Source organism: Macrotis lagotis, chromosome 6 (genome assembly GCF_037893015.1).
Source record: "Macrotis lagotis isolate mMagLag1 chromosome 6, bilby.v1.9.chrom.fasta, whole genome shotgun sequence".
NCBI classification, from domain to species: Eukaryota; Metazoa; Chordata; class Mammalia; order Peramelemorphia; family Peramelidae; genus Macrotis; species Macrotis lagotis.
Genome location: NC_133663.1, coordinates 220809532 through 220835459, shown reverse-complemented (window position 1 = coordinate 220835459; position 25928 = coordinate 220809532). Strand labels below are relative to the sequence as shown.

Genomic DNA, 25928 nt, shown 5'->3' with positions numbered 1-25928 from the left:
GGGCCAATTCCTGGGGGTTAGAGTCCATAGAACTGTCAGGGAATCTGCTGGAAGAGATTCTGGGAGTCTGTAGGGCAAATCAAAAGGGTCTGGAAGCGCCAGCTGAGAGCCCTGGGGTTTAAACAAAGTAAATAAATAAATCTTCCTAGGAGAAATTCCAAGAGACAGCATTAGGCTGTAAAAATGGGAGGGTCAAATCCAACTGCAACAGTAAATTATTGCAATCTCTCCCTGAACTGCTGGGAGACAGTCCCTTGTGACTTAAACTTAGTAACTGGAATAAGGAACTAAAATATCAGGGAAAGTGGAGAAAATGATAAAATGCTGTTGACTTTTTTCTTTTCCCCACCTTTTCACTGTAATGTGTTGCTAGAATGTAGAATGCTTTCTCTTCCTCTCCCTCCTCCCCCTCCCTGCTACTTTTCTCCTTGCACTTGTATGATCTATTTTTTTTTTTTTGGTTTGTTATCTCTCAACCATGGGAGAGAAATGGGAGCAAAAAGGGAATTTATTCAGAAAAAGGGATTAATTAATAATAGATTTGTTTCATGAAGACCTAGTAGAATAAGTGTAAAAGGGATCTTATTTTGAAGTTAGACGGGAAAAGAGATGATGAAAATTACTAAATATGTTAAATAAAGAAATCATAGAAAGAAATGCTATTTTAATTTGAAAAAGGTTTTGGGGAAGTAAATCCAAGGAAGTCAAGAGAGTCAGGTTAATTTATTGAGCAAGAGAAAGAGGGGAAGGAAAAGAAAAGAAAAGGAAGGAAGGAAGGAAAAGAAAGTTGGGTCTGAGGAGAGAGGTACAGGAATTAATAATTATGAACATAAGCCCAATTATCTCAGATTTAGGAAGGTGACTATTTCCTAAATTGCTGGGTTGAAAGCTCATGGTCATCTTTACCCAGAATGAAAGTAAATCTATAACTTGGGACCACAGCATGCCTTAGCATGAATCTCTTAACTTATACTGTAATTTTCAATTCTGGAAGTCATCTGCAAGTGTACTATCAATATTCTTTTCTCTACAAATGGAGATCATGACTTATTGTACATGGATGTAAACCCACTATATTTAGGGATTTCTTTAATCTTTGTATCAATAACCAAGTGCCAGGTACTTAGTAAATACTTTTTGATTGATTTATTGGCCTTGAAGAAAAAAAAAAAAAGATCCCTGTGTAGTCCCTACTTCGAAAGCAACCAGTCCTGTGACCTTTGGTATCCCTCGCTAAGACTGAATGGGAAAAGAAAAAATTGATCTTCATTGAAAGATGATATGTCTTGCTGTGAGTTCCTTATACCAATGAACTCAGAGTTCTGGCAAAAAAAAAAGAATCTAGGTGATAATCTCCTAGACATATATTAACTACCCTCATCATAGAAATGGAATCTTTTCTAGAATTTTCAAAGCAGGGTATAGCTAAAGAACTGGCTGTCTGTTATCTTGAATGAAGCACTTCCTAGATTGGATTAGATATCTCTTGAAATATATTCCCTCTTTTTCATCCTCATTTTTCTGCCCTATCTATAACTGGACGCTAATAGTCAAGGGATGAACTTTTTTTGAGATGGGAAATATCCTTCCTCAAATTCCTGAGAAGGGATTTGATCTAGACAATGTCATTACTTCCTCTATCCTTTTTGGACCCTTAAGAACCTCATAAGTATTTTTTGGGGTGTTGCTTAGTTTCTTCCTTCTCTTTCCTTTCCCTTTCCTCACTCCTTTCCCTTTCCTTCCCTTTCCTTTTACTTTCCAATCCTTTTCCATTTTTTTTGGTTTCTTCCTTTCCTTTCATTTTCCTCTTCCTTTTCCTTTCCCCCTTCTCTTTTCCTTTTCCCTTCCTTTTTCTTTCCTCTACTAACTTCAGTTTGTCATCTATAAAACAAGTTGGAAAAGGAAACGGCAAACCATGATCTTTCCTAAGAAAACCCGAAATAGGCTCACACACAATTGTAACAAGATGGAAATATGACTCAGCAATAGCACCACTTAGAAAATTCGTGTTAAATGGCATTTAAAACTTCTTGAATTGGAGTCCATAACTTCTAATCTGGTGAAGTAATGTTGAAAAGATACCACTGGCTGTCCTGAGATACAGGATAGGGAGAGGAAACAAGAGGAAAAATTGAAAGGGAGAGGAGAAAGAAAAAAATGAGAACTTCTTGGAGTGGGGTGGGGAAGTACTTTCCTCAGATGATAGATACTCTGAGGCATCTGATATAAATGGTAGCTACTGTTTTAGAACAACTCAGGGATGAGGGAATGTCCACCACATGGATTCCTTTGCTCTATTATTTCCATTTATTTTGTAGAAGCTGCACCAAATAGCTTGGAATTAAGTCATCTTACCAGTGAGAAAGAGACAGCTAGATGATTCAATGAATTGAGCAATGGTTTGGAGTCAGGAAGACCTGAGTTCCAGCCTGACCTCAGACACTCATTAACTGTGTGACCCATGGCAAGGCACTGTTTGCCTTGTGCCTTGATCCACTGGTGAAAGAAATGGCAAACTACTCCAGTGTCTTTCCCAAGAAAACCCCAGTCTCAGCTGTCAACACTGAACTGCTTCCCAGAGTTTTGTGAGCATCAAATGAGATAATAACTATAAAGTGTTTAGCACAGCCACAAAGTAAGAGGAATATAAATGGTATCTTAATTATTATTAGAGCAAAAAGCACATATGGCTTTTCTTTCCTGTCTATTGAAGAATGAAATGCCCTTAAAATTTGGAACTATTTATTTGGCATGTCCTAACATATGTGATCACAGCCTAAAAGATCAGAATTTTTGTAGAATCCATTAGGAGAGTCCAGAAGGACTGAGTCAAGTTCAGTTTAAATCGGGAGTATTATATTCAATCTGAGATGACACATTTTAGGAATGAATAGACAAGGTCGAGGAACTTCTAGATGATCGCAATCAGGATGGTAAGATCATGCTATAAAAGGAAGTGACTTGGTGGAGGGGAATAGAAGAAATGATAATTCTCTTTAAGCATTTGAAGAGTGACGATTGGATTAGTCTTGTTCTGCTTGGCCCCTAAAAGGAAAAAACTTGGAGCTATGGGTAGAAGTGATAGATTGGCAGATTTGGGCTTAATGTTAAAATAAAATTGCATTTATATAAAAAGAATTAATATAAAAATATAGAACAAATTCTTAATAAGTAGAGTTATTGAAAAGTATGGTAAACTTAAAGAAGGAATTTGTCCCAGACAGTCATAAGAATAAGAAATCTTCCCTACTATAACTTCTCAATCTTTTCCTTAAAAGTTCTTTCTCTCTTCTAACCAGTCCTCAAACCACAGTTTTTTTTCTCTTTAACTCAACCCACCAGGACATCTACCACCTCAGTGAGCCAGTGGCTGCCTTGCTCCTCAAGTGTGGAGGCAGCCATCGGCTTTAAAGATTTGGGGGAAATTCCTGGCGAGGGAACCCCAAATCTCCCTCCTTTAGGACACCCTATTATTCTCTGGCCTCTCCTTCAGGATAAATCTTCCAACTGGAGGACTTCTCAGCCAGTTCAGGGTGGTTTTGACCACTGATGCCACCCTTGAAATCACTCCTTCTACCCCCAGACATTTTAATCACTCTCAACTCCAGGCCAATCGTCCCAGGAATACCTTGAGATATTTCCTCAGCAGAGAACACTAAGAAAGTAGGCTTGAAATCAAGCCATTTGCCTGCATTCTTTTCATATGTTCTTAATGGACAATATCAGATAAAGAGATTTACATTAATATTGAGGCCTAGCCCCCAAATTATTATAAATGACTCATGAATACTTCATCCAAAGTGATTAAAATGGTCTTTTTTATTAAAATAACTTGGGGCCACTTGGGGGCACAGTGGATAGAGCACCAGCCCTGGAGTCAGGAGTACCTGAGTTCAAATTGAGCCTCAAATACTTAATAATTACCTTGCTGTGTGGCCTTGGGCAAACCACTTAACCCCATTGCCTTGCGAGAGAGAGAGAGAGAGAGAGAGAGAGAGAGAGAGAGCTTTACAAAATGGCACACCTCTCAAGATAGGAGTGAAGGGGCCATTATGATCAGTTTTATTGTTCTTTGGGCATAGCTCCATATTGCTTGTCAGAATGAATGGATTAGTTTACAACTCCACCAACAGGGTATTAATGTCCTAATCTTCCCACAATGTCTCCAACAATGATCTTTTCCCTTTTTCTCATTTTAGTCAGTTTGATTGTGAGGTGGTTCCTCATAGTTGTTTTAATTTGCATTTCTAAATGAGATGAATTTTGCAAAGTACTTAGCTCAGAACCTTGCTCTTTGTAAATACTAAGAAATGTCTGTTCCCCCCCTTTTTATTTGCTTTTTAAATATTAATGCCAGAATCATAATCGTTCTCTTCCTACCCCTCAGGACAAAACCATTGAAAAACTCCAGAAATCTTTTCAAAGGCTTGAAACAATTAAAGAGAAGCCATCTAAAAAGGTGACCAATTTGAAAACAACATTAAACTACACTGAGCCAGAAGCCAGAGAGGACAAAGAAAGTGCCTATCAGAAGCTGGAAGCTCTTACTAATGAGCTATATACAGTAAACAGAGAAATTGAAGCAGTAGTAAAACGAGCAAAAGAGGTACTTTTTCCCCCGACTTTCAAAAAAGAGCCTTTCTATTAAAGTAATGTCTAAAGAAGTAGTCACAATTTAGCATTGTGATTAATAATCAGTTTCTCATATTTTTTGCATATGGAATTATGGTCTCATTCAATTACTGTGGAAATCTTTATTTTTCAAGGATTCATTATCTCTCATATGATGGTTTACTAGAAAACTGTTCTTTCTTCATTTTAAAAAGTCTCCATAAGATATTGTATCTTCAGATATGTTCCTTAATATCTAATTCAATATTTATTAGACATCTACTGACAATAGTCTGTACCAATAGTTTTTACTTGAACAAACACAAAAGCAATGAAATTAAGTCCATTTTATATTAAAAAATGTCATGATACTCAGTACTCTTCCTATGCACTCATTATGCCTAGTATTTTTCAATTCAACAAACATTAATCAACTACTCTATATGGTCACACTGCATCTTACTAGGAGGATATAAGGCAGCTAGGTGCCTGAGAGAGTTCTGAGCCTGAAGTCAGGATTTATCTCCTGAGCTCAAATCTGGCCCCACAGACTTATTAGCTAGCTGAGCAAGTCACTTAAGCCAGTTTGTCTCAATTCCTTATCTGTAAAATAAGCTGGAGTAGGAAATGGAAATCCCAGATGGTGCCATGAAGAGTTGGACATGACTAAAATGACTGAACAACAGTGGGGCATAGCATGTAGATAGATGAGCAAATATAAGGTAATTTGAAAGGGAGGTGTGCATTAACAAATGGGTTTTGTTAGACAAAGGGTTTTGTAAGAGAGGTGCAAAAAGGAACTTGAAGATTTTTGAGAAAAAGAGTGATAGAGATAGTGATAGCCTTAGGAAGACTTATTTTGTGAACTATGTCAAAGATAGATTGGAAGACGGAACTAATTGATGCCAGGAAACTAATTAAGAGACTCTTACAGTATTGGAGATGATGAGGTTAGTGGTTGCATGAAGAGGATTCAAAACTTGGCAAAGGCCTGGAATTCAATTGTTTCTGTTTCATACAGTTCCTTCTAGGTTGTAAACTCCAGGAGGAGTTTCTATACAGGGATTCCAAAAGTCTGAATAGCTTTGAGATTTTGCAACTTATTCTCAGCATTGCAATGCAAGACAATGCCAAAGGACTTGCGGTGAAAAAATACTATTTACCTCCAGAGAAAGAACTTTATGGAATCTGAATGCAGATCAAAGCATACTATTTTCTACGTTCTTTTTTTCATGTTTTTTTCCCCTTTGGGTCTGCGTTTTTATTTACAACATTACTAATATGGTAATATGTTTTGCCTCATTGAACATATATGAACATATATATAAAGTTGCTTGTCATCTCAGAGAGGGAAGAGGTGAGGGAAGAAGGGAGGGTGTAAAATTTGGAAGTCAAATTTTTAAAAATGAATGTAAAATATTGTCCTTATATGTAACTGGGAAAAAATGTCATTTTAAAAGATGAGTCTTTTTATATTATTTTTATTATTGAAACTTAAAACTGCAATAAGATTTTTGGGAGAGACTATATTTACTATCGTAAAAATTCTACTATTGGGCATAGAGTAAAGATGCCTAATGAATTTTGAATTAGATATTAAGAAATTGTATATATATATATATATATATATATGTTTATATATATATACATATGCAATATCATTTTAAGGAGACTTAATACCATAAAAGAACACTTTTTGAGGAACTTTTTTAAAAGCTGGTTTGATGTTCTATGTTACCATTGTTCATAAAAAAGTGTCTCTCTCTTTTGGAGTCATCTTAAATGAATGTCAAAAATCCTGTGCCACTGATGCCCAGAACATACTGGTGAAGGAAGTGGCAAACCACTCCTGTGTTTTTGCCAAGAAAACTCCAAGGACAAAATCCATGAGGTCAAATAGTCTTGGACATGACTAATTGACAACTACATCAGCAGCAGCAGCAATATAAAATAGCACTGGATTTTCTACAAACCTGGAATAACCCATATCAGAATGCAGCAAAGAGTCTCTAGAAAGTATTTCAGATTGATTTATAACAAACATTGAAGGAAAATAAATAATAATGCAACCTAATATATATACCCCGATTTTGTGATGCTCAACCTCTCTGACAGGAATAATTGATTATCTGTTCTCTACTACAACTATTGGCCATTACAATTTTAAAACTTGAAAACTGATAACTTTAGGGAAATATACTTGAGGATTGATATTTTTCTCGCACCAAGTACCATGTGATAAATTTATCTTTATCCAATGATTATTTGAATGATAGTAGAATAGTTTTTCCTTGTATATTAGTTTCATTAACTTTGACTTAAGAAAAAGATAATATAATTGAGTTTATTAATTGCTCTTCCCCTTATTTGCCATTAGGGGGCGACCTTGTAATAAAGGAAAAATATGTCTTAGCAAGTTAGCAGACAAATGCAAACCTAGGTCATAACGATGTTAGTAAGAATAATCATGAACTATGATTTGGATAAATTTCCAATTAAATATCTCTGGGCGTCAGTTTTCTCAAACATTCTCTCATTCTACTCTACCCCCAGAGTCCTCCCCAGTTTTAAATCCTATAATCCTCTGGAATTAAATAGTATCTGCCTCGTTCCAAAATAATAAGAAATAGTCTTTGGGTGACCCACTGTGGCTTATAGTCATTGCAAAACTTTTACTGGAAGTTAGACAAATTTTTCTCAGTGCTTTTACATAAACTTTCATGGTCCCTCTGCTCCATAGATCTATCTGGGTAGATACATTAATGTGTCAGTCACTATGCTTAACATGGGGAACTTCAAGAAAGGCAAAAGACATGTCCTTACCCTCAAGGAGCTTACATCCTAATGTGGGGGGCAACAAGCAAACAATTATGTGCACAATTCAATCTTTTATCTCAGATAGTAATGGTAGGACTGTTTTTGAGAGGGATCCTTAGAAATGTGTCCTTCCTTAACAGGGAATATTTGAAGAACTATTGTGGGATTGTAAATTTTTAGTTCTATCCATAAGGCTGGTAGTAAAGGCTCAAATACTTGCAATTTCTCTTTTCAGTCTCCTTTTGACCCACCCCTTGAAGCAGACTCTTCTCCAAACTCCATGCTGTACTTCAAAAGGGGAGCTAACTCAGTTCATACTGACTTTGCAGACCTGCTGGTGAAAAACAAGACTCTTCAAACAGAGGTGTGTGGATTATTTACAAACAGAATTTTCAGGGAAAATTATTCCTCAATAAATGTGGAAGAAAAACAAGCTGATTACAATTTCCTAACAATTTTTTGTACTATGCTGTTGGCAGTATACCTTCTCACCATGGTTTTCATAAGACCTAAATCTCTCCAAAGAGAAGCTTTGAATTTTGTGAATAGTGAGGTGGTCTTCAGGTAGAATGACATATCCTGAAAAAGGAACAAGCAGCTTCTTGGCAGGCATGAACCAAATAAAAACAACTGACAATTATGTAGAGCTTTAATTTTTTTAGGTGTTCCAAAGACTTTAAGGTCTAAATCTGCACTAAGACTCTTGGAATATCCTGAATGGAACATTATATAGGCCTACTACAACTTTATAATGTAAATACTATAATACCCTTTGAAACATTAGGAAACTAAGGTAAGTGACTGACCCACGATGTCACAATTGGTGTGTGTTAGAAATGTCAATTGAACTAACTTTCTGATCCTATACCCAGCCCTAAAGAATCATATTAGGCTGTCTCTCCTCACCAACCTGAGCAAAATAACCAACTGAATTTGAGATAATCCCATGAACTGGAAAGGATGAATACTCACTTCTAAATTTTAACTGTATATCAAACATCTACTTGTATCAGTGAATGCTTTATTAGGTGAAATAGTAATATCAACAGATAGAAAAAACAACAAAGAAAGCTTTTCTAGGAAATATTGTTGTTTTTTTCTATCTGTGAGGCAGAGCTATGCAAAGTCCTTAACTCCAGAGTCATCACAGATAATGGGGCAAGAGATAGGTCAGGACTGGAGGTGGCACTAGATGCAGTAGGAGACCTTGATCTTTTTAAACTTTGTCTGAGATAACATCAATTCAATAGCTACATGTTAGAACAAGACCAAACAAAAACGATAAATGTCAAAATATGCATTGTGGAACTTTTTTATGGTAATATGGAGCCAAAAATAAAGTAGATATCTGACATTTGGAGAATTGTTCAATAGATTACAAAGAAACAACAAATATGAAGATTTTATATCCACATGGGAAGACTTAAATGAACTGTTACAATATGAAGGAAACATATTTAGGAAAATAGTGTACATGATGACTTAGAACAACATAAACAAAGAACAATAAAATTGAATGTTGTGTAATTACAATGACCCAGTTGATCCTCAAATAAAAATTGAGAAAATGTCCTTCCTTTCCAAATTCTTTGCAGGGGATGGCGGACTATGGGGGTACAATTTTTCAGACCTGGTTGCTAAGATTATTTGTTTGGTGGAACTGCTTTTGTTTTTTCTTTTTTTAATAGTTGCTACTAGGAAATGTTCAATGAGGATAGGAAAAGATGATAATAAAAATAAATTTTAATAGTTTCTATTTTTATTTTTTATTTTATTTTGTAAGGCAATGTGGTTAAGTGGCTTTCCCAAGGTGACACAGCTAGGTAATTATTAAGTGTCTGAGGGCGATTTGAACTCAGGTACTCCTGTCTCAAGGACCAGTGCTCTATCCACTGTGTCCAACTAGCTGCCCTTTTTATTTTTTCTTTCATACTTTTAAGTTTTAAGACATGTGTGTGAGACTCAAAAGAATGATGATGAATAAATTAGCCAAGATCTGCAACATATAGGTATTCACAGAAATACTTTAATACCTTAAAAGTATATTTGGCCATTTTTCTTTTTGGTCTGTTTCCAGGGAGATCTGAATTTAAATCCTGCCTTAGACACTTATCTAGCTGTGTGACCTTGGGCAAGGTTCTTAATCTTTTCTCTCTTTCAGTTTCTTAGTCTATAAAAATACAGGTAATAATAGTCCTTACTTCACAGGGTTTTTGGGAAGATCAAATGAAATAACATAGTAAAACTCTTTGCAAACCTTAAATGCTATACATAATATTAGCTACTATTGCTGCCACTTTCAGCTGTCAACCAGATGGCAAATTCTTGAGATATTATTGCCCAACTCTTCCTAGGATCTCATCTTACCAGGCACATGCATGTGATCCTACTTTTCCCTTCTCACCAATCCAAAATCAGTAGTAATAAGCAATTCTCTTTGTATCTTTATGCTATTTACCTTTAAAAATATTACTTTATTAGCTTGGATAGGTAATAATTGATTATATTGTTTCATTGTATTAATTTATCCAATTCCTTTTAAGTATAACTTGAAAAAGGACAATAATTGGACAGCTGGTGGTCCAGTGGATAGAGAATTGACCCTGAAGTCAGGAGGACCTGAGTTCAAATCCAACCTTAGACACTTAATAATTACTTATCTGTGGGACCTTGGGCAAGTCACTCAACCCCACTGCCTTGCAAAACCCAAAAAAAGAAAAGAAAAAGGACACTAAGTACAATGGACCCCTTATGTAAGACAGAAGTGATTGTTACATGCAAAATTTTTCTTTAAAATAATTGATGGTACTTTCTGGAAATCATGATATTAATCCTTTTGCTTTCTAACTCTGATAAGAAGGAGAATTATATAGTAAACCTTAGCAGTATGGGTCATATTTATTTTAGGATTTGTCTTAATTTGGACATGAGTTGGGATGTTTACCTTTGTATTGTCTTCGAAGAAAGGAATTATTAAACAACATAATTATGTATCTGTGGAGGAGATTATAGGGAATGGGATTGATAAAATTACTAGTACAGTTTTCATGTGCTCTGATGTACTTTAAGGCACATTTATATAAGAATTAATATGTTAATTATAAAATCATAGTTATCTATTAAAACAGGTGCACCAAAGAGATTCAGCTTCTGTGAGTAACTTAAAAATACTGCATAATTCAAATTGATTTTCTCTAAAGTTAATTCCATATTGGTCAAATTTTTTATTACATAGGGAAAAAACATCACAACAAACCCTCCTCTACCCCTACATTGCAATCCTGACAAAAATGTACTAACTGAATATCTTTTTGGAAATAAATTTAATTGCCACTTAAGTGCCAGCTAATATGCAGGACATTTCAGGAACATTTATGATTGACAACAAAAGAAAGAAACCTTGAGGAGCTGATGAGTTGTATAATCTTGGGCAAATCAATGGAGCAGTCAACATTGATTAAACACCTATATATTTGGCATAGTGTTAAGTGCTGGGAATACAAAAAGAGCCTCAGTTTCCTTATAAGCAAAATGATGAATTTGGACGTATCTCAAAGGGCTCTCTTTTTTTAAAAAAGAATATTTTTCCAAATTTATGAAAAGATAGTTTTTAACATTTCATTTTTGTAAAGATTTTTTTCCCTCCCACCCTAACATGGGAAGTAATCTGATATAGGTAATACATGCACAATCCTGTTACACATATGTCCATATTAGTCATCCTATGAAAGAACAATCAGAACAAAAGGAAAACCATAAGAAGTAAAAAACAAATTGAAAAATTTGAAAATAGCATTTTTAATATGTGTTTGGACTCCATAGTTTCTTTTTCTCTGGATATGGATGACACTTTACATCACAAATCTTTTTTAATGTTATTTTATTTTTTCCAAGTACATGCCAAGATAGTTTCCAACATTCATCTTTGCATAAGCTTTTGACTTCCATATTTTTCTTCCCTCTGCCTTCTCTCCCTTCTCCCCTCTTCAACCAATAATCTGATACAGGTTATACATGTACAATTGTATTCAACCTGTTTCCATATTAGTCTTGTTATATCATGTCTTTAAGAATTGTCTGTGATCAGGGGCGGCTAGGTGGCAAAGTGGATAAGGCACGGGCCCTGGAGTCAGGCGTACCTGGGTTCAAATCCAGTCTCAGACACTTAATAATTGCCTAGCTGTGTGCACTTGTGCAAACTTAACCCATTTGCCTTGAACAAATCTAAGAAAAAAATAAAGCAAATTGACTGTGATCACTGTATTGCTGGAAAGAGCTAACTATCATAGCTGGTCACTACACAATGTTGCTGTAATAACAGCAATGTGTACAATGCTCTCTTGCTGCTTCTCACTTCACTTAGCATCAGTTCATAGTTTTTTCAAGTTTTTCTGATTATACATTAATAAAATTTTCTTGTTTAAGAGTAAACAAATACCACCTCTCCCCAAAAAATATAGACTCGCTTGAGCGATGAAATAAAGGGGAGAGAAAGAAAATTAAAATTAAAAAAAATAGTAATAATTGTAGGTATGGCCAGGTGGCAAAATGGACAGAGCTCCAGCGCTGGAGCCAAGAGCACCTGAACCTATATCCGGACCCATACACCCAAAAATCAGCCAGCCGTGTGACATGCAAGCCACCCCAACCCCACTACCCTGCAAAAACCAAAAAAAAAAGACCCCAAAATAAAATAAAATGGTAATAATAGTAGGCATGGCTGGGTGTCCGACAGAGCATTGGCTTTTGAGCCAGGAGCACCCTAGTCCTAATCTGGCCTCAGAAACCCAACGAGCACCCTGCTGTGCTGCTCCAGGCAGGCAAACCAGCCCCATTTGGCCTGCACCCCCCAAGAAATAATAATAATAATTTTTAAAATGTGCTTCAGTCTTTCTTCCAACACCAACAACTCGGTTGCGGGTGGATCACATCTGTTTTATTTTTTTTAGGTTTTTTGTTTTTTGCCAGGCAAATGGGGTTAAGTGGCTTGCCCAAGACCACATTGCTAGGTCATTATTAAATGTTTGAGAAGGGATTTGAACCCAGGTACTCCTAACTCCAGAGTGCTTTATCCACTGTGCCACGTAGCTGCCCCCACTCTGAGCTTTTAATGTAGTTGCTGCTAAGTCCTGTGTGATCCTGACTGCAGCTCCAAGATATTTGAATTGTGTCCTTCTGGCTGCTTATAATATTTTCTCTTTGACTTGGGAATTCTGGAGATTGGCTAGAATATTCCTAGGGTTTGTTTTTTTTTGGGATCTCTTTCTCGGGGTTATGGGTGGATTCTCTCCATTTCTATTTTGCCCTCTGCTTCTAGGATATCAGGGCACTTTTCCTGTAGTAATTCTTTGAAAATGATGTCAAGGCTCTTTTCCTGATCATGACTTTCAGGTATTCCAATAATTTTTAAATTATCTTTCCTCAATCGGTTTTCCATATCAGTTGTTTTTTCAATTAGATGTTTCACATTTTCTTCTAAGTTTTCATTTTTTATTTTGGTTTTGAAGTAATGAGTCCTGATTTCTCACAAATTCATCAATCTCTCTGAGGTATTTGTCTGAAGGATTTGTTTTCCTCAGAGAGTTTTCTTATCTCTTTTTTCCATCTGGCCAATTTTGCTTTTTAAAGCATTCTTCTCCTCAATAACTTTTTTAACTGTTTTATCCATTTGACCTAAGCTGGTTTTTAGCATTCTATTTTCTTCAGCATTTTTTTGGATTTCCTTGACTAAGCTGCTGACTTTATTTTCATGTTTTTCCTGCATCTCTCTCATTTCTTTTCTCAGTTTTTCTTCTAACTCCCTCATTTGATTTTCAAAGTCTTCTTTGAGCTCTGTCACAGCCTGAGCCTAATTTCTGTTTTTCTTGGAGTCTTTAGATGCAGGAGCTTGTGCTTCCTCATCTTCAGACTGAGTGTTTTGATCCTTCTTGGGATTATAGATAATGTATTTCTCAATGGTGCTCCTCTTTTTTCTCTGCTTGCTCATTTTCCCAGCCTAAGCCTGTTTTTGGGGTGTTTTCTGAGCTTTTGGGACACTCCCACATGGGTCTCAGTGTGTGAGACTCTGTCTTCCCTCCTGGTCTGTGAATGATCTTATGTGCCCCACCCTGCTATGGGGCTGAGGTGCAGGGGGCCCTTGCTGTTCTATGGGGGAGCCTAGACTGTGATCAGGATCTGAATGTGTTCAGAGGCCCAGAGTCCTGTTCCAGGGGCAGAGCTCTGCAGTCTCTCTCTTCACTCCCCTCCCTAGGTTCAATGGGCTCATGGCCTGGGGGTTCATGCTTACCAGCTCCACCTGCTTCTGTTTCCTGGATCGGGGCTGTGGTGGCCACTCTGCTTGCTGTGTTCCCTGAGGGTTGGGCTTCAAGCACTTGCTCTGGCAGAGGTCCCCCCGCTGTTCCCCCAATTTGTGCCCAGTGCTCCCCGGGGCATAGGTCAGGAAGCTACCCAGCTGCTGGGAGCCTTGGCTCCCAGCGCACTGGGTCTGCCTCTGGGAGACTGGAGTTCTTTTGCTCTGCTGGGCCACCCCTCTGGCAGGCCACCCCTCCAACCCCAGGGACCAGAGCCTTTCTGCTCTTTTCCCGGTTATCTTGAGTAGGCGAACTGCCTCACTGGGACCCTCTGTGGGTTCTCTCTCTTGAAAATTTAGTTAAAGTCCTTAGTTTTGAAAATTTATGAGAGCGCTCCTAAGACAAAATCTGCTCTTGTCCCCATCTTGTCCCTGCCCCTCCCTACTGGACTTCTTAAGATGGAATAAGATATCCTCCTTTTTCTTGCCCTGAATATATCTAAAGAAAAAAAAAATCTGTGGCTCAAAGAACCTAGTCCTTATGTCATTTTTTCCTGTTAGGCATTAAAATGCTTGTAATTGATGCAATTTCTTCCAGTAACAAAATGTTCCTGACCTTTTTCTGGTTATAAAGCAAATGTTCTTTTACAATTTTTAATTTAAAAGTAAAAGCAAATTTGTCTTTCTCTTCTTTTAAAAGTTCACAAGATCACACTCAGTCAAATAAAGTAATTTGAACTGAAAAATTAGATCAAAATTTCATGGTTAAGAGGGAACTAAATGCAGTGGTAGCTCAAGTTTCCTTCATATAAAGGACTGTCTTCATTTGCTCAGACACAAGGAAGCAGAGATTTCAAAATTTTACCCAGTGATGAGTTCTAATAACCTGTTACTTTCAAGATGACCAACTCTCAAGATCTATTAATGTCATTCATAGTGAACTTGGTGAATCTTGTACTAGGGGCTATTGGAGGAGAGGACAGTGCAGTAGGAAGGAACATCCTTTGATATTTACTGTAGGGTGAGATTGGAAACCAAATCTAAAAAAGGACAGGTGTGATGGGGGTAGACATAGAAGAGGAAATTAATTGGGAGAGGTTGCAGTACTTAACTCTGAAAATAATAAATCATATATTTTAAAGGAAGAAAGAGAAAAAAGCAACATTTATTGAGCAAGAGAAAAAGGGAGAAGGAAAAGAAAAGAAAAGAAAGAAGGAAAAGAAAGATGGGTCTGAGGAGAGAGGTACAGGAAATTCAGGGCTGGTTAATAATGATGAACATGAGCCCAATCATCTCAGATTTAGGAAGGTGACTATTTCCTTAATTGTTGAGTTCAAAGCTCATAGTCATCTTTACCCAGAATGAAAGTAAATCTATAACTTAGGACCATAGCATGCCATAGCATGACTGGCTTGACTTATACTGTAAGCATTCATTATGGAAGTCATCTGTAAGTCTGCTATCAATATTCTTTTCTCTACAAATGGAGATCATGACTTTGTGTACATAGATGTAAACTCACTATATTTAGGGATTTCTTTAATCTTTGTATCAATAAGCAAGTGCCTAGTACTTAGTAAATAATTTTTGATTGATTTATTGGCCTTGAAGTAAAAAAAGATCCCTGTGTAGTCCCTACTTCAAAAGTAACTAGTCATGTGACCTTGGGTGTCCCTCTCTAAGACTGAACGGGAAAAGAAGTTATTGATTTTCATTGAAAGATGAGATTTTTTTGCTGTGAGTTCCTTATACCCATGAACTCAGAGTTCTTGTAAAAAAAAAAGAATCTAAGTGATAATCTCCTAGATATATAGCAACCTCCCTCATCATGGTAATTGAATCTTTTCTAGAATTTTCAAAGCAGGGTATAGCTAAAGAACTATGTGTCTGTGATGTTGAATGAAGCACTTCCTAGATTGGATTAGATATCTCTTGAAATATATTGCCCGTTTTTCATCCTCATTTTTCCGCCATATCTATAACTGGACACTAATAGTCAAGGGAAGGACGTTTTTTGAGATAGGAAATATCCTTCCTCAAATTCCTGAGAAGGGATTTGATATAGACAATGTCATTATTTCCTCTTTCCTTTTTGGACCCTTAAGAACCACATAAGTATTTTTTGTGTGTTTCTTAATTCTTCCTTCTCTTTCCTTTCCCTTTCCTTTCTCCTTTCCCTTTCCTTCCCTTTCCTTTTACTTTCAAGTCCTTTTCCTTTTGGGGGGGTTTCTTCCTTTCCTTTCCTGTTCCTTTTCTTTTCTTTTAAACTTTTCTTTTCCTTTTCCATTCCCTTTTCTTTCCTCTTTTTACTTCAGTTTCTCATCTGTCAAAACAGTGGTAAAGGAAATGACAAACCATGATCTCTGCTAAGAAATCCCCAAATAGGCTCACACACAGTTGTACCAAAATGGAAATATGACTCAACAATAGCACCACTTAGAAAATTAGTGTGAAATGGCACTTAAATCTTCTAGAAATGGAGTCCATAATTTCTAATGTGATGAAGTAATGTTGAAAAGATACCACTGTCTGTCCTGAGACACAGGATAGGGAGAGGCATAAAGAAAAGAGGAAAAAATTGAAAGGGAGATGAGAAAGAAAACAATGAGAACTTCTTGGAGTGGGGACAGGGAAGTACTTTGCCTCAGATGATAGATACTCTGTGGCATCTGATTGAAATGGTAGCTACTGTTGTAGAACAACCCAGGGATGAGGGAATGTCCACTACATGGATTCCGTTGCTCTATTATTTCCATTCATTTTGAAGAAGCTGAACCAAATTCCTTGGAATTAAGCCATCCTACCAGTGAGAAAGGGAGACCTCGATGATTCAGTGAATAGCGCAATTGTTTGGAGTCAGGAAGACCTGAGTTCAAGCCAGACCTCAGACACTCATTAACTGTGTGACCCAGGACAAGGCACTGTTTGCCTTGAAACACTGGAGAAAGAAATGGAAAACTACTCCAGTGTCTTTCCCAAGAAAACCCCAGTCTCAAAGAGTTGTCAACACTGAACTGCTTCCCAGGGTTTTGTGAGGATCAAATGAGATTATAACTATAAAGTGTTTAGCACAGCCACAAAGTAAGTGGAATATAAATTGTATCTTAATTATTAGTAGAGCAAAAAAGCACATATGCCCTTTTCTTTCCAGTCTATTACAGAAGGAAATGCACTTAAAATTTGGAACTATTTATTTTGCTTGCCCTATCATATGTGATCACAGCCTAAATGATCCGAGTTTTTGTAGGAACAATTAGGAGAGTCCTGAAGGTCGGACTGAAGTTCAGTTCAAATCGGAAGTATCATATTTAATCCGAGATGCCACATTTTAGGAATGAATAGATGAGGTCAAGGTACCTCTAGATGATAGCAATCAGGATGGTAAGATCATGCTATACAAGGAAGTGTCCTGGGGGAAGGGAATAGAGGAAATGACAATTCTCTTCAAGCCTTTGAAGAGTGACCATTGGATTACACTTGTTCTGCTCGGCCCCTAAACGGAAAAAAAAAAACAAAAAAACACTTGGAGCTATGGGTATAAGTGACAGATTGGCAGATTTGGGCTTAATGTTAATACAAAATTTCATTTATATAAAAAACATTAATATAAAAATAAAGAACAAATTCTTTCTAAGTAGAGTTAGTCAAAAGTATGATAAACTTAAAGAAGGTCTTAAAACTGAGGCTGGATGATGACTTGAAGGAGAAGTTGGACAAAGTATAGATTGAACTAGGTATGAACTTCCCAACTCCGAGATTCTGTGCTTCAGTTAATTAAAGCTATAATTTTGAGAGCTTTTTAGTCTGTAGTAAGTAGAAATAGATAGTAGAAGTGTTAACATGAATAACTTCACTCATGAATTTTTATCTCATTGGTTGGCATGATTTTATTTTTAAAATATGATTAACTTTTTTTAATACAGGGAGGTTTCAATTTAGTTTATAAAAATCAATATCCACTTTCTAGACATTAATTTTTAAAAGTTCTAATTAAAGTTTATTTAAATATTTCTAGTATGAATGTTAATATCATCTTTATATTTATCTTTTCCTAAATAGGTAAGGAATCTTCAGAACAGGCTTCTCACGAAAAAATTCTCATCGAAAGTGTTGAAATTTGAACTAGAAAAGTACAAAGAAAATTGTATCAGACAATCCTCCCAGAATCTGACCTTGAAAGATCATATCAGCGATCTAGAGGAGATCAATGCTTCAGCCTCCAGAATAAAGTCTTTGAAAAATATCAGTATTAAGAACCTGGAAAAAGGCAACTGGGACTTAAGTGAAAGAGTGGCAGAACTTGAAAGCCATCTAAGGTAGGGTGTGTTTTCTAATTGGTATCCACATTGACTAATATGGTGAAAAATTCACTGACAGGATGAAGGAGACTTGGCTCTTGGTCCCGCTACTGACTTGCTTGATGACCTTAGGTAAGTCACTTTAACTCTCTGAGACTCAGTTTCCTCACCTGTAATAGAAGAGATTGAACTCGTAAGGTCTAAGAGTTCTCTAAAAAATGCTTTGATTCTACAGATATTTCATCATCAGCCCTGGAGTCAGGAGGAACTGAATTCCAATCAGACCTTGGACAATTGATACTTACTAGTGGTGGACAAGTCCACTTAACATTAATTTGTCTCACATTGAGGGCCATCTTCATTTATCCACATCCATATCCAGCCCCTGGATTCCCCCAAAGGTTCTATAGGAAAAAGTGAGGCCAGTGACTTAGCAAAGCACTCCCTCATTCACATCCAATTCATGTATTTGTTAGAGCATCACCTCCCTGATGTCATGGTATTTTCCAAGAACAAAACATCATCACCAATCATAGTGTTTAAAGTAGGTGAAATTATGCATGCTTTTGGATTCAGCGTTATGTAAAATGATTATTCCATTTCTTGATGAGTATTAGAGATGAAAGATTTGAAACTGTACCCTGGGCTAGGCTGTTAGGAAAAAGAAGTACCACTATCCTTTTTTTGGTGTGTATGTATGTATGTATGTATGTATGTAGAAGTTAGGGTGGGGTTAAGGGAGTAGATTTCAGACCAGGTTATTTATAACAGAAATACCTGAGGAAATCCCAGGAATTACAATCCTAGTAAGGCTAAGGAGGAGGAGGCCTAGAAATGATTCTGTCCAAGTCAGTTACTTGAATTATGTCAGTTCTCTATTTCTAATTCTTTGGTGCTAATGTCCCACCATCCACCAGTCAGATTATTCCTCTGAGAATCGAATTTCCCCACACTGTTTTAGGAGAGAAAATTCTTAGGAACCTAAAATTGATTTGGGAACCAAATGAGAATCAAGAGATCAATATAAACTTAAGGATCAGTAGGTGGGAGAAAAGGATGACTCTGGTTGTCCAGATACTGTGAAACGAGAGTAGCAAAGGAATGATTAAAGGCAACAATCATTAGAATGACCCCCTATGTGGCAGATCATCTCTAGAAGGTAAACCACATTTTCTAGCAGGTTAACTTTTGCCTGAGTGCAATGTGTGGAACTGGACAGTCCCTCTATGTGGCATGGAGAAGGCTTCCATAGAAATTCAAAATGAAAAAAAAATAGAGGGGCAGCTAGGTGGTGCAGTGGCTAGAGCACCAGCCCTGGAGTCATGAGTACCTGAGTTTAAATCCTGCCTCAGGCACTTAACAATTACCTAGCTGTGTGGCCTGGGGCAAGTCACTTAACCCTCATTGCCTTGCAAAAACCTTAAAAAATTGTCAAGTGCTGAAGTAGTTTCTGTGTCTATATGTCAAATTACTATTCATTTAGAAGTCTGTCAGTTTTAATGGGAAAGAAAATGAGCAGTAGAAGTTCTTGTAGAATAGACTCTGGGCAATAGATTTTTAAAGACAAGACAGCCATGCCCTAAGGTAGAAACCTTATTTTTATTCTTGGCATTTCTTGTGCTATTCCTAGCATCTCCTCATAAATGGTTAATTTGACAACTGCTTAGATAGCAAAGAATTCACATTGCTCTCATGGGAAGTTCTACGTTAAAGAAAAAAATTATTCTACTTAGCATGTAAGAAATGTATAAAATTAAGACGTGTTATTATCATCCACAGAGTACAGTGTATTGAAAGAGAAAAGGCAGAACAAAAAGCAGCTGGTTTGGAAAAAAAGCTGGCGGATGCCACACATATATTAGCCTCTTTTATGAATCTTGATATGGAAGGGCAAGATGATCCCCCAGAGGTTTTAGTGAAGAAGGTAAGAATATTCTACTCAAGATGAATTTATGGAGAGGTAATAATTTTATTCTGTATTTTTACTCCTGTCATATTTCTCATGAACTGCTTTGGTCGAAAACTGAGCAATTGCCCAGTTACAATAAGTTATCTTTTCCAAGTGAAGAACAAGTAGCTGACATGTTCCTTACCATAATTTGGAACCCTAGAATTTCTTCTGTAGCACCACAGGAATTAATTTGATCTTTTGCAAGAATGTAGTTGAAAAACTTCCCTAGGTATTCTCCCATCTCTCAGGCACCTTTGGAAATAGTAAGCTATCATTATAGGGCATAATTCAAGGAGGGAGAGGGCTAGTGGAAGAAGCTCTGAGAACCAGAACATTTGAATTATAGTCTGTGTTTAACTAGTAATATTAACTGCCTTAGTAAAATCAGTCAATTTCCATTATACTTTTATCTAGAAAATTAGAATAAAAAATACTTTCTTCTTTGTTATAGGATTTGCTATACACATAAATATTAGGTGAAAAATCACTTTTATACTTCAAATATTTTATTATTTGCTTCACTGTTACTATTATTAATATATTATTATCATCATCACTACTATGAAGTAGCTTAGAGAACCAATTTAACAATAAAATAGAGAAGCTGCATGACAGTGAATAGAGTGTTAGGTCTAGAGTCAGGAAAATTCATTTCCCTGAGTTCATATCCAGCTTTAGACCCTAAATGGTTGAGTGACCTTATTTGTCTCTGTTTCCTCATCTGTAAAATGAGCTAGAGAAGGAACCACCAAACTACTAGAGTATCTTTGCCAAAAAATAACCCCAAAACCCAAACAGGGTTACAAAGAGTCAGACATAGTTGAAAAATTAAGTAACAAGTATTAGTTTTTCCTTAACATCAAGACTAAATCGACTCATTTGAAATTTTCATCCATGAGGGCCCCTGTCATCTCCCTCTCACTCTTTTCTAGACTATTCTCTTTAATTGGGGAAGTTAGATAGAGAAATGAATAGAGTACTAGGCCTGAGTCAGGAAAATCTGTGTTCAAATTTCACCTCAGATACTTACTGTATGACTCTGGACAAATCACCTAACTTCTGTCTCAGGAACAAATGAGATAATGATTGTAAAATACTTAGGACAGTGTCTGGCACATAATGAGAATATGTAAATCTTAGTTTATTATTATTATTTATTATTATTATTATTATTATTATTATTATTATTATTATTTTATATTCCAAATCCTCATGTATCATGATCTTACCTTCCTTCATTGTCCTGGTTGACTTCTTCTATATATTCTACAGTTTATTCATCATATCATGTGACCCTCAAGAATTGAGCACAATGTTCCAAACCTGACTTGATAGACTGGAGCCTATCACCTGCTTCACAATTCCTTGTTTGCAATGTGCTGCAGATCACTCATACCAACCAATGCTTATCTCTATGACTGTGGGTCACATGGCAGGACTTTACATTCTTCCCTATTATATTCCATCTGCTGAGATTTAATCTAATGTTTTAGCTTACAAAAATCTTTATGGCTCCAGACTCTTATCTAGTATGGTAGTATTTTCTTCCAGCTTTATATAAGTCATTTGATAAAAAAAAATAAATGTTAAGCAACAGGAAAGCAACTGAAGATCTTTGGGTTGCTTTTCTTCAGATCTTTGTGTAACCCTTTCAAAAAAAATTAAACAGTATTAATTTCGGACATATTTTACCCTACTCTGCTAGTTTTAGGTCTCCTCATTAATAGTAATAGTGACAAGAACAGTAAAATAGTTTCCATTTATATAGTATTTTGAAAACACTGAAATTTTCAAAGTGATTTTATACTTATTATGTCATTTTATCAATACAGCAATGCTGTGAGGAAGGTAGTACAAGTATTCTTATCTCATTTTACAGATAAGGAACAGTGTGATAACAAAAAAAAAAATCAGAGCAGGTAAGATAGGTCCTGAACTCAAGACACTTGGCTCCCCAACCCACTGATTTTTGCTACTTACTTGCTCTGGGCCTCTGATTCATCCGTTCTAACATCTAGGGATTAGATTAGTTGATATCTAACGTCATTTCCAGCTCTGCAAATGAAGACTCTGCTGTACTTGTTCTCTCAAATGAGAGTCTGTGACCATATTTATATTCTTCTTTGATCTTAGAGCAATAGAATGAATGAAATCACTCAATTTGAAAGACATAGATTTAATGTTATCATCATTTTTAGGACAATGAGGAAGCTATCCTGGCCAAGAACTTGGAAAGAGAAAGCATTTTTCTCTCAGAGAAACTAAAGGTTTGGGATAGATGTCAACATGATTTGTTTCCCAAGGACAAGCGAATGTCTACAATAGCACAAAGCCCAGTCACCCTCAACTGGGAAACGAAAACTACCCAGACACAGCACCAGAGTTTCATTAGTGAACTTGCTACTCTTCTAAGCAACACCTTTATTACTGTGCCAGCTACAGAGGAAGCTGTGAGAGAAAGGATACAAGAACTCAGTATGAATGAACAGTCTTGGAAATATGTGAGTATGTTGCCAGAAAAGTTGTCATTTTAAAATATTCTATTCATAATGTCTAAGTTGATTCCCAATTTAGGAAGTACTTGTGCCTCATTTTAAATTTTGTCCATTTCTGTTGCTGAGCTTTCAAAACAGTAAGGCAAACAAAGGAGCAAACTCCTATAAAGTCAGTTTAACATTTCTCATATCAGGATAGTTCTAATTGTTAAAACCCAGTAATTCTGTTTATATCACTTCTGAGGACATCTCCACAAGTCACTTGGAAGCATTTCTAGTGAATATGTGATGATACTGTATATAAAAACAAAAATATAACAATAAAACTTTTTAAAAAGTCAGACCAATTGTTCAGTTTCATCAGAATATTTGAAATTGTTACAGCAAAAAGCTCTTCTCTTTCTTCACATCCAGTTCATACAAATAATGTTTTTTTTATTTTGAAATTGAATGTGTGTGTTGCATAGTTCTTCCATAAAAATTTTTTTTTGCCCAGTATTCTAGTTCCTTTCATTGGGGAGTGTTCCCTGGTGACTTCAAAATTTATTAAATGGTTTCATTATTAGGTTGAAATTGAAGTATTATATTTTCATATATCAGCCTTCCTTATTTCCTATTCATTTCAACCAATGATCTGTATATACCTCAGATTTCCTTGCAGGAAAGTCTTGGCAGCATAGTGAAATCCATATTCCAATTATGATAATTGGATTTGCAAGTGTGACTTTTAAAGGTAAACATGGGATACACTTTTGTATATCACTTTTGTAATTTACCTGCAGAAAACAGATGTCCTTCAACAAGAGATTCAATTGCGAACTCGGCAGGTAGAGCAACTTCATCAACTTTATCAAGAAGTTGTGTGTCACTCATCCCAAAGTGAAGAAAAGTTTCTGGAGCAAACAAAATTCCTAAAGTTCTCGGAAGGGAAATCTGCCACTGATGATTTATTTCAAGGAAATTGGAATTTAGACAAAAAGAAAGTAAGTGTTCTTGAAGTATATGGCAAGGAAAAATTAATATTTTAAAAATTTTATAAATGGCTTTAATTTTAACCAATGTTCATAAAAATAACATTATTATTAGCATTCTAAGGGACTGGGAGGGGGGAGAATGACAACAAATTGATTAATTCCCATATTCCTGATTTTGTCCAGATGTTAGCAGAAAGCCCATCTTCGACCTTCCTCATTATAAACATATTTCATTTTTAGATGTAATTTTGATTTTTGTAATTTGTAATTTCATTTGTAAGTAATGTTAAAAGAAGATCTATAAGATAGATTGTCTAATGGTGGAATTTCAGTCCATAATAACAACTATATGAGAGTATATAGTAAAGAGCATTACTGAGTAGAGAACATTACTGGAGAAATGATGGATTGGCCAATGAGAGCCCATCACTGGAAGGATGCACATTATACTCCGACAGATGCAGTTTCCTTCATCTTTGTTTGCTGAGGCTGGACAAGCTCTGAAGAAGAGTAGGGGCCTCTATTAGAAGCAGGTTCTCCCAGCTTACCTCTGAGAGATTGCATCAGGTCAGGCACATTGCACAGGCTCCCTAAGGCTCTCATTGGTCAGTTCTCCCTGAGCTCACAGGCTAAAGGGGACACGGCATGCAAATAACTACAAGAGAGTCATTTTCAATGAAGTCACACATGGTTACATGTCATCCACTTTACAGCATAACTGTTCATGCCATTGGTGAGAGACAGCATGATGCAGGACTTAGGAGGAGACCTGAATTTGGATTCTGGTTCCATCCTTTGGTTGTTCAGTGACCTTGAGTAAAAAACTGTAAATACTCAAGTTGATTAAGACATCTGACTTTTAGGAGACCTTAAAACACTATATAAATGTCACATGTCGTACTCAACTTGAGGAGTGCACAGTGTTATGACAGCTTTGGGGATGATTTTCTTTATGGAGTGTGAGAATGGCCACTGGCAACACTTGAGCACCATCTGGTGGTCTGGATTCTCCTAGGGTCTAGTTGTGGGCATTGGATACTCTCACCAATCAGGAGTCAGAGTTCCAAGGTTTGGTAGAATACCATTACATTGGACTTTGAAGAGAATCTTCAAACTCATATTCAACCTGTGCCTTTATTTCCTCCTTTTCAGAGTATAGCCTGGTCTAATAGAGAGAATCTGAATCCTACTGGTGACCAGGTAATGATGGGGAGGGAGGGAGGATATGATTCCTCCAGGAATATATTTATGTCTCTCTTGAGGCAAAAGCACATGAATTCCTTAGGCTGTCAAACACTGCTTTCGAAGAATGTTCCAGACCCCAAGGTAAAATAGAGGAGAGGGAAATATGTGGGTATCATGATTCCGACAATCCAGATTTTTAGCAAGAAAAGGTGATTTCCAGGCTTTGGCATTGTCTTAATATGAGAAGAGTGTCATATGCATGGAAGCAGTGCAATCTACCCCAGAATATAGGGGAATAAATACTTGAAATCTGACCCCTGATAGTATTTTGTGTAACTGGTCATTGTAGGTCTATTTTCTAGAATCCACTTCCAAGAGTGAAACCTGAAGTATTACCTTCACTATGGAGTTTATTCTGGGTCTCTACGGCTGAAAGAAGAATATTAGAATATTTCCCTCTCCATAGTTCCAAGTTAATTTTCTCCCTCATGGAGTCTAATCCACATTGTGTAGACAGTATACAGGCTATACCTGTAATTTCTCCTTGATTCTAGAAGTGTGACACCTCTTCCTTATGGAAAGGAGAAAGAGAGGCAAGGTGAAGATGTTCTCCATTGAGAAAAAAGGAGGGAGGTTATTGGGTGGGATGATTATATCCTATATCCTATCTAGGGAGAATCCTATCTCTGATTTAGAGAATGGGGTATTAGTAATGGTGGGAGGAGAATCTAGCCAAAAGAAGTCAATGCCCACTTTTTTGGTGTGGCTAACTGTTGGACTTGCATAAATCTGGATGATAATAAGCCTAGAGAAAAGGTGGAATTCATTAGAGGAGGAGAAAATTTGTAGAGCTTATTTCTGGACTACTGTGAGTCCTTTCTGTGTTTTCTGAGAGGTTTACCATGATGTAGAAAGAAAAAAAAAGAAAAAGAAAATGAACAAGGTAAGCTTCAATCTGTAGGAGGATAGCATTTTTTCATCATGAGTCCTTTGGAATTGTCATGAATCATTGTATTGACCAGAATTACTAAATCTTTCACAATGGATCATCCTTACAATATTGTGGTTAATGTTTAACAGTGCTCTCCTGGTTTTGCTTACTTCACATTGTATCAGTTCATAGATGTTTCCCAAGTTTTTCTGAAACTGTCCCCCCACATACTACAGACTTGTTCAGCTTTTTCTCAGTTGATGGGTATCCCCTGATTTTCCAATTCTTTGCTCCTCCAAAAAAGAATATCTATAAATATTTTTGTATATAAAGGTCCATTCCCTTTTGATGAAGGATCTTTTAATAAATTACTTCAG

General features: G+C 36.5%; 1 protein-coding gene across 1 annotated transcript; it reads left to right on the top strand.

Annotated features, from left to right (window-relative positions):
* The first annotated feature begins 16945 nt into the window (after nt 1–16945).
* Nucleotides 16946–25347, top strand: LOC141492350 (uncharacterized). The gene is made up of 6 exons (XM_074192792.1): nt 16946–16987; nt 18095–18147; nt 19795–19939; nt 22165–22467; nt 23244–23444; nt 24588–25347. The coding sequence occupies exons 1-6, from the start codon at nt 16946–16948 to the stop codon at nt 24768–24770; spliced, it is 927 nt and encodes a 308-aa protein (XP_074048893.1). The 3' UTR covers nt 24771–25347.
* Nucleotides 25348–25928: the final 581 nt, after the last annotated feature.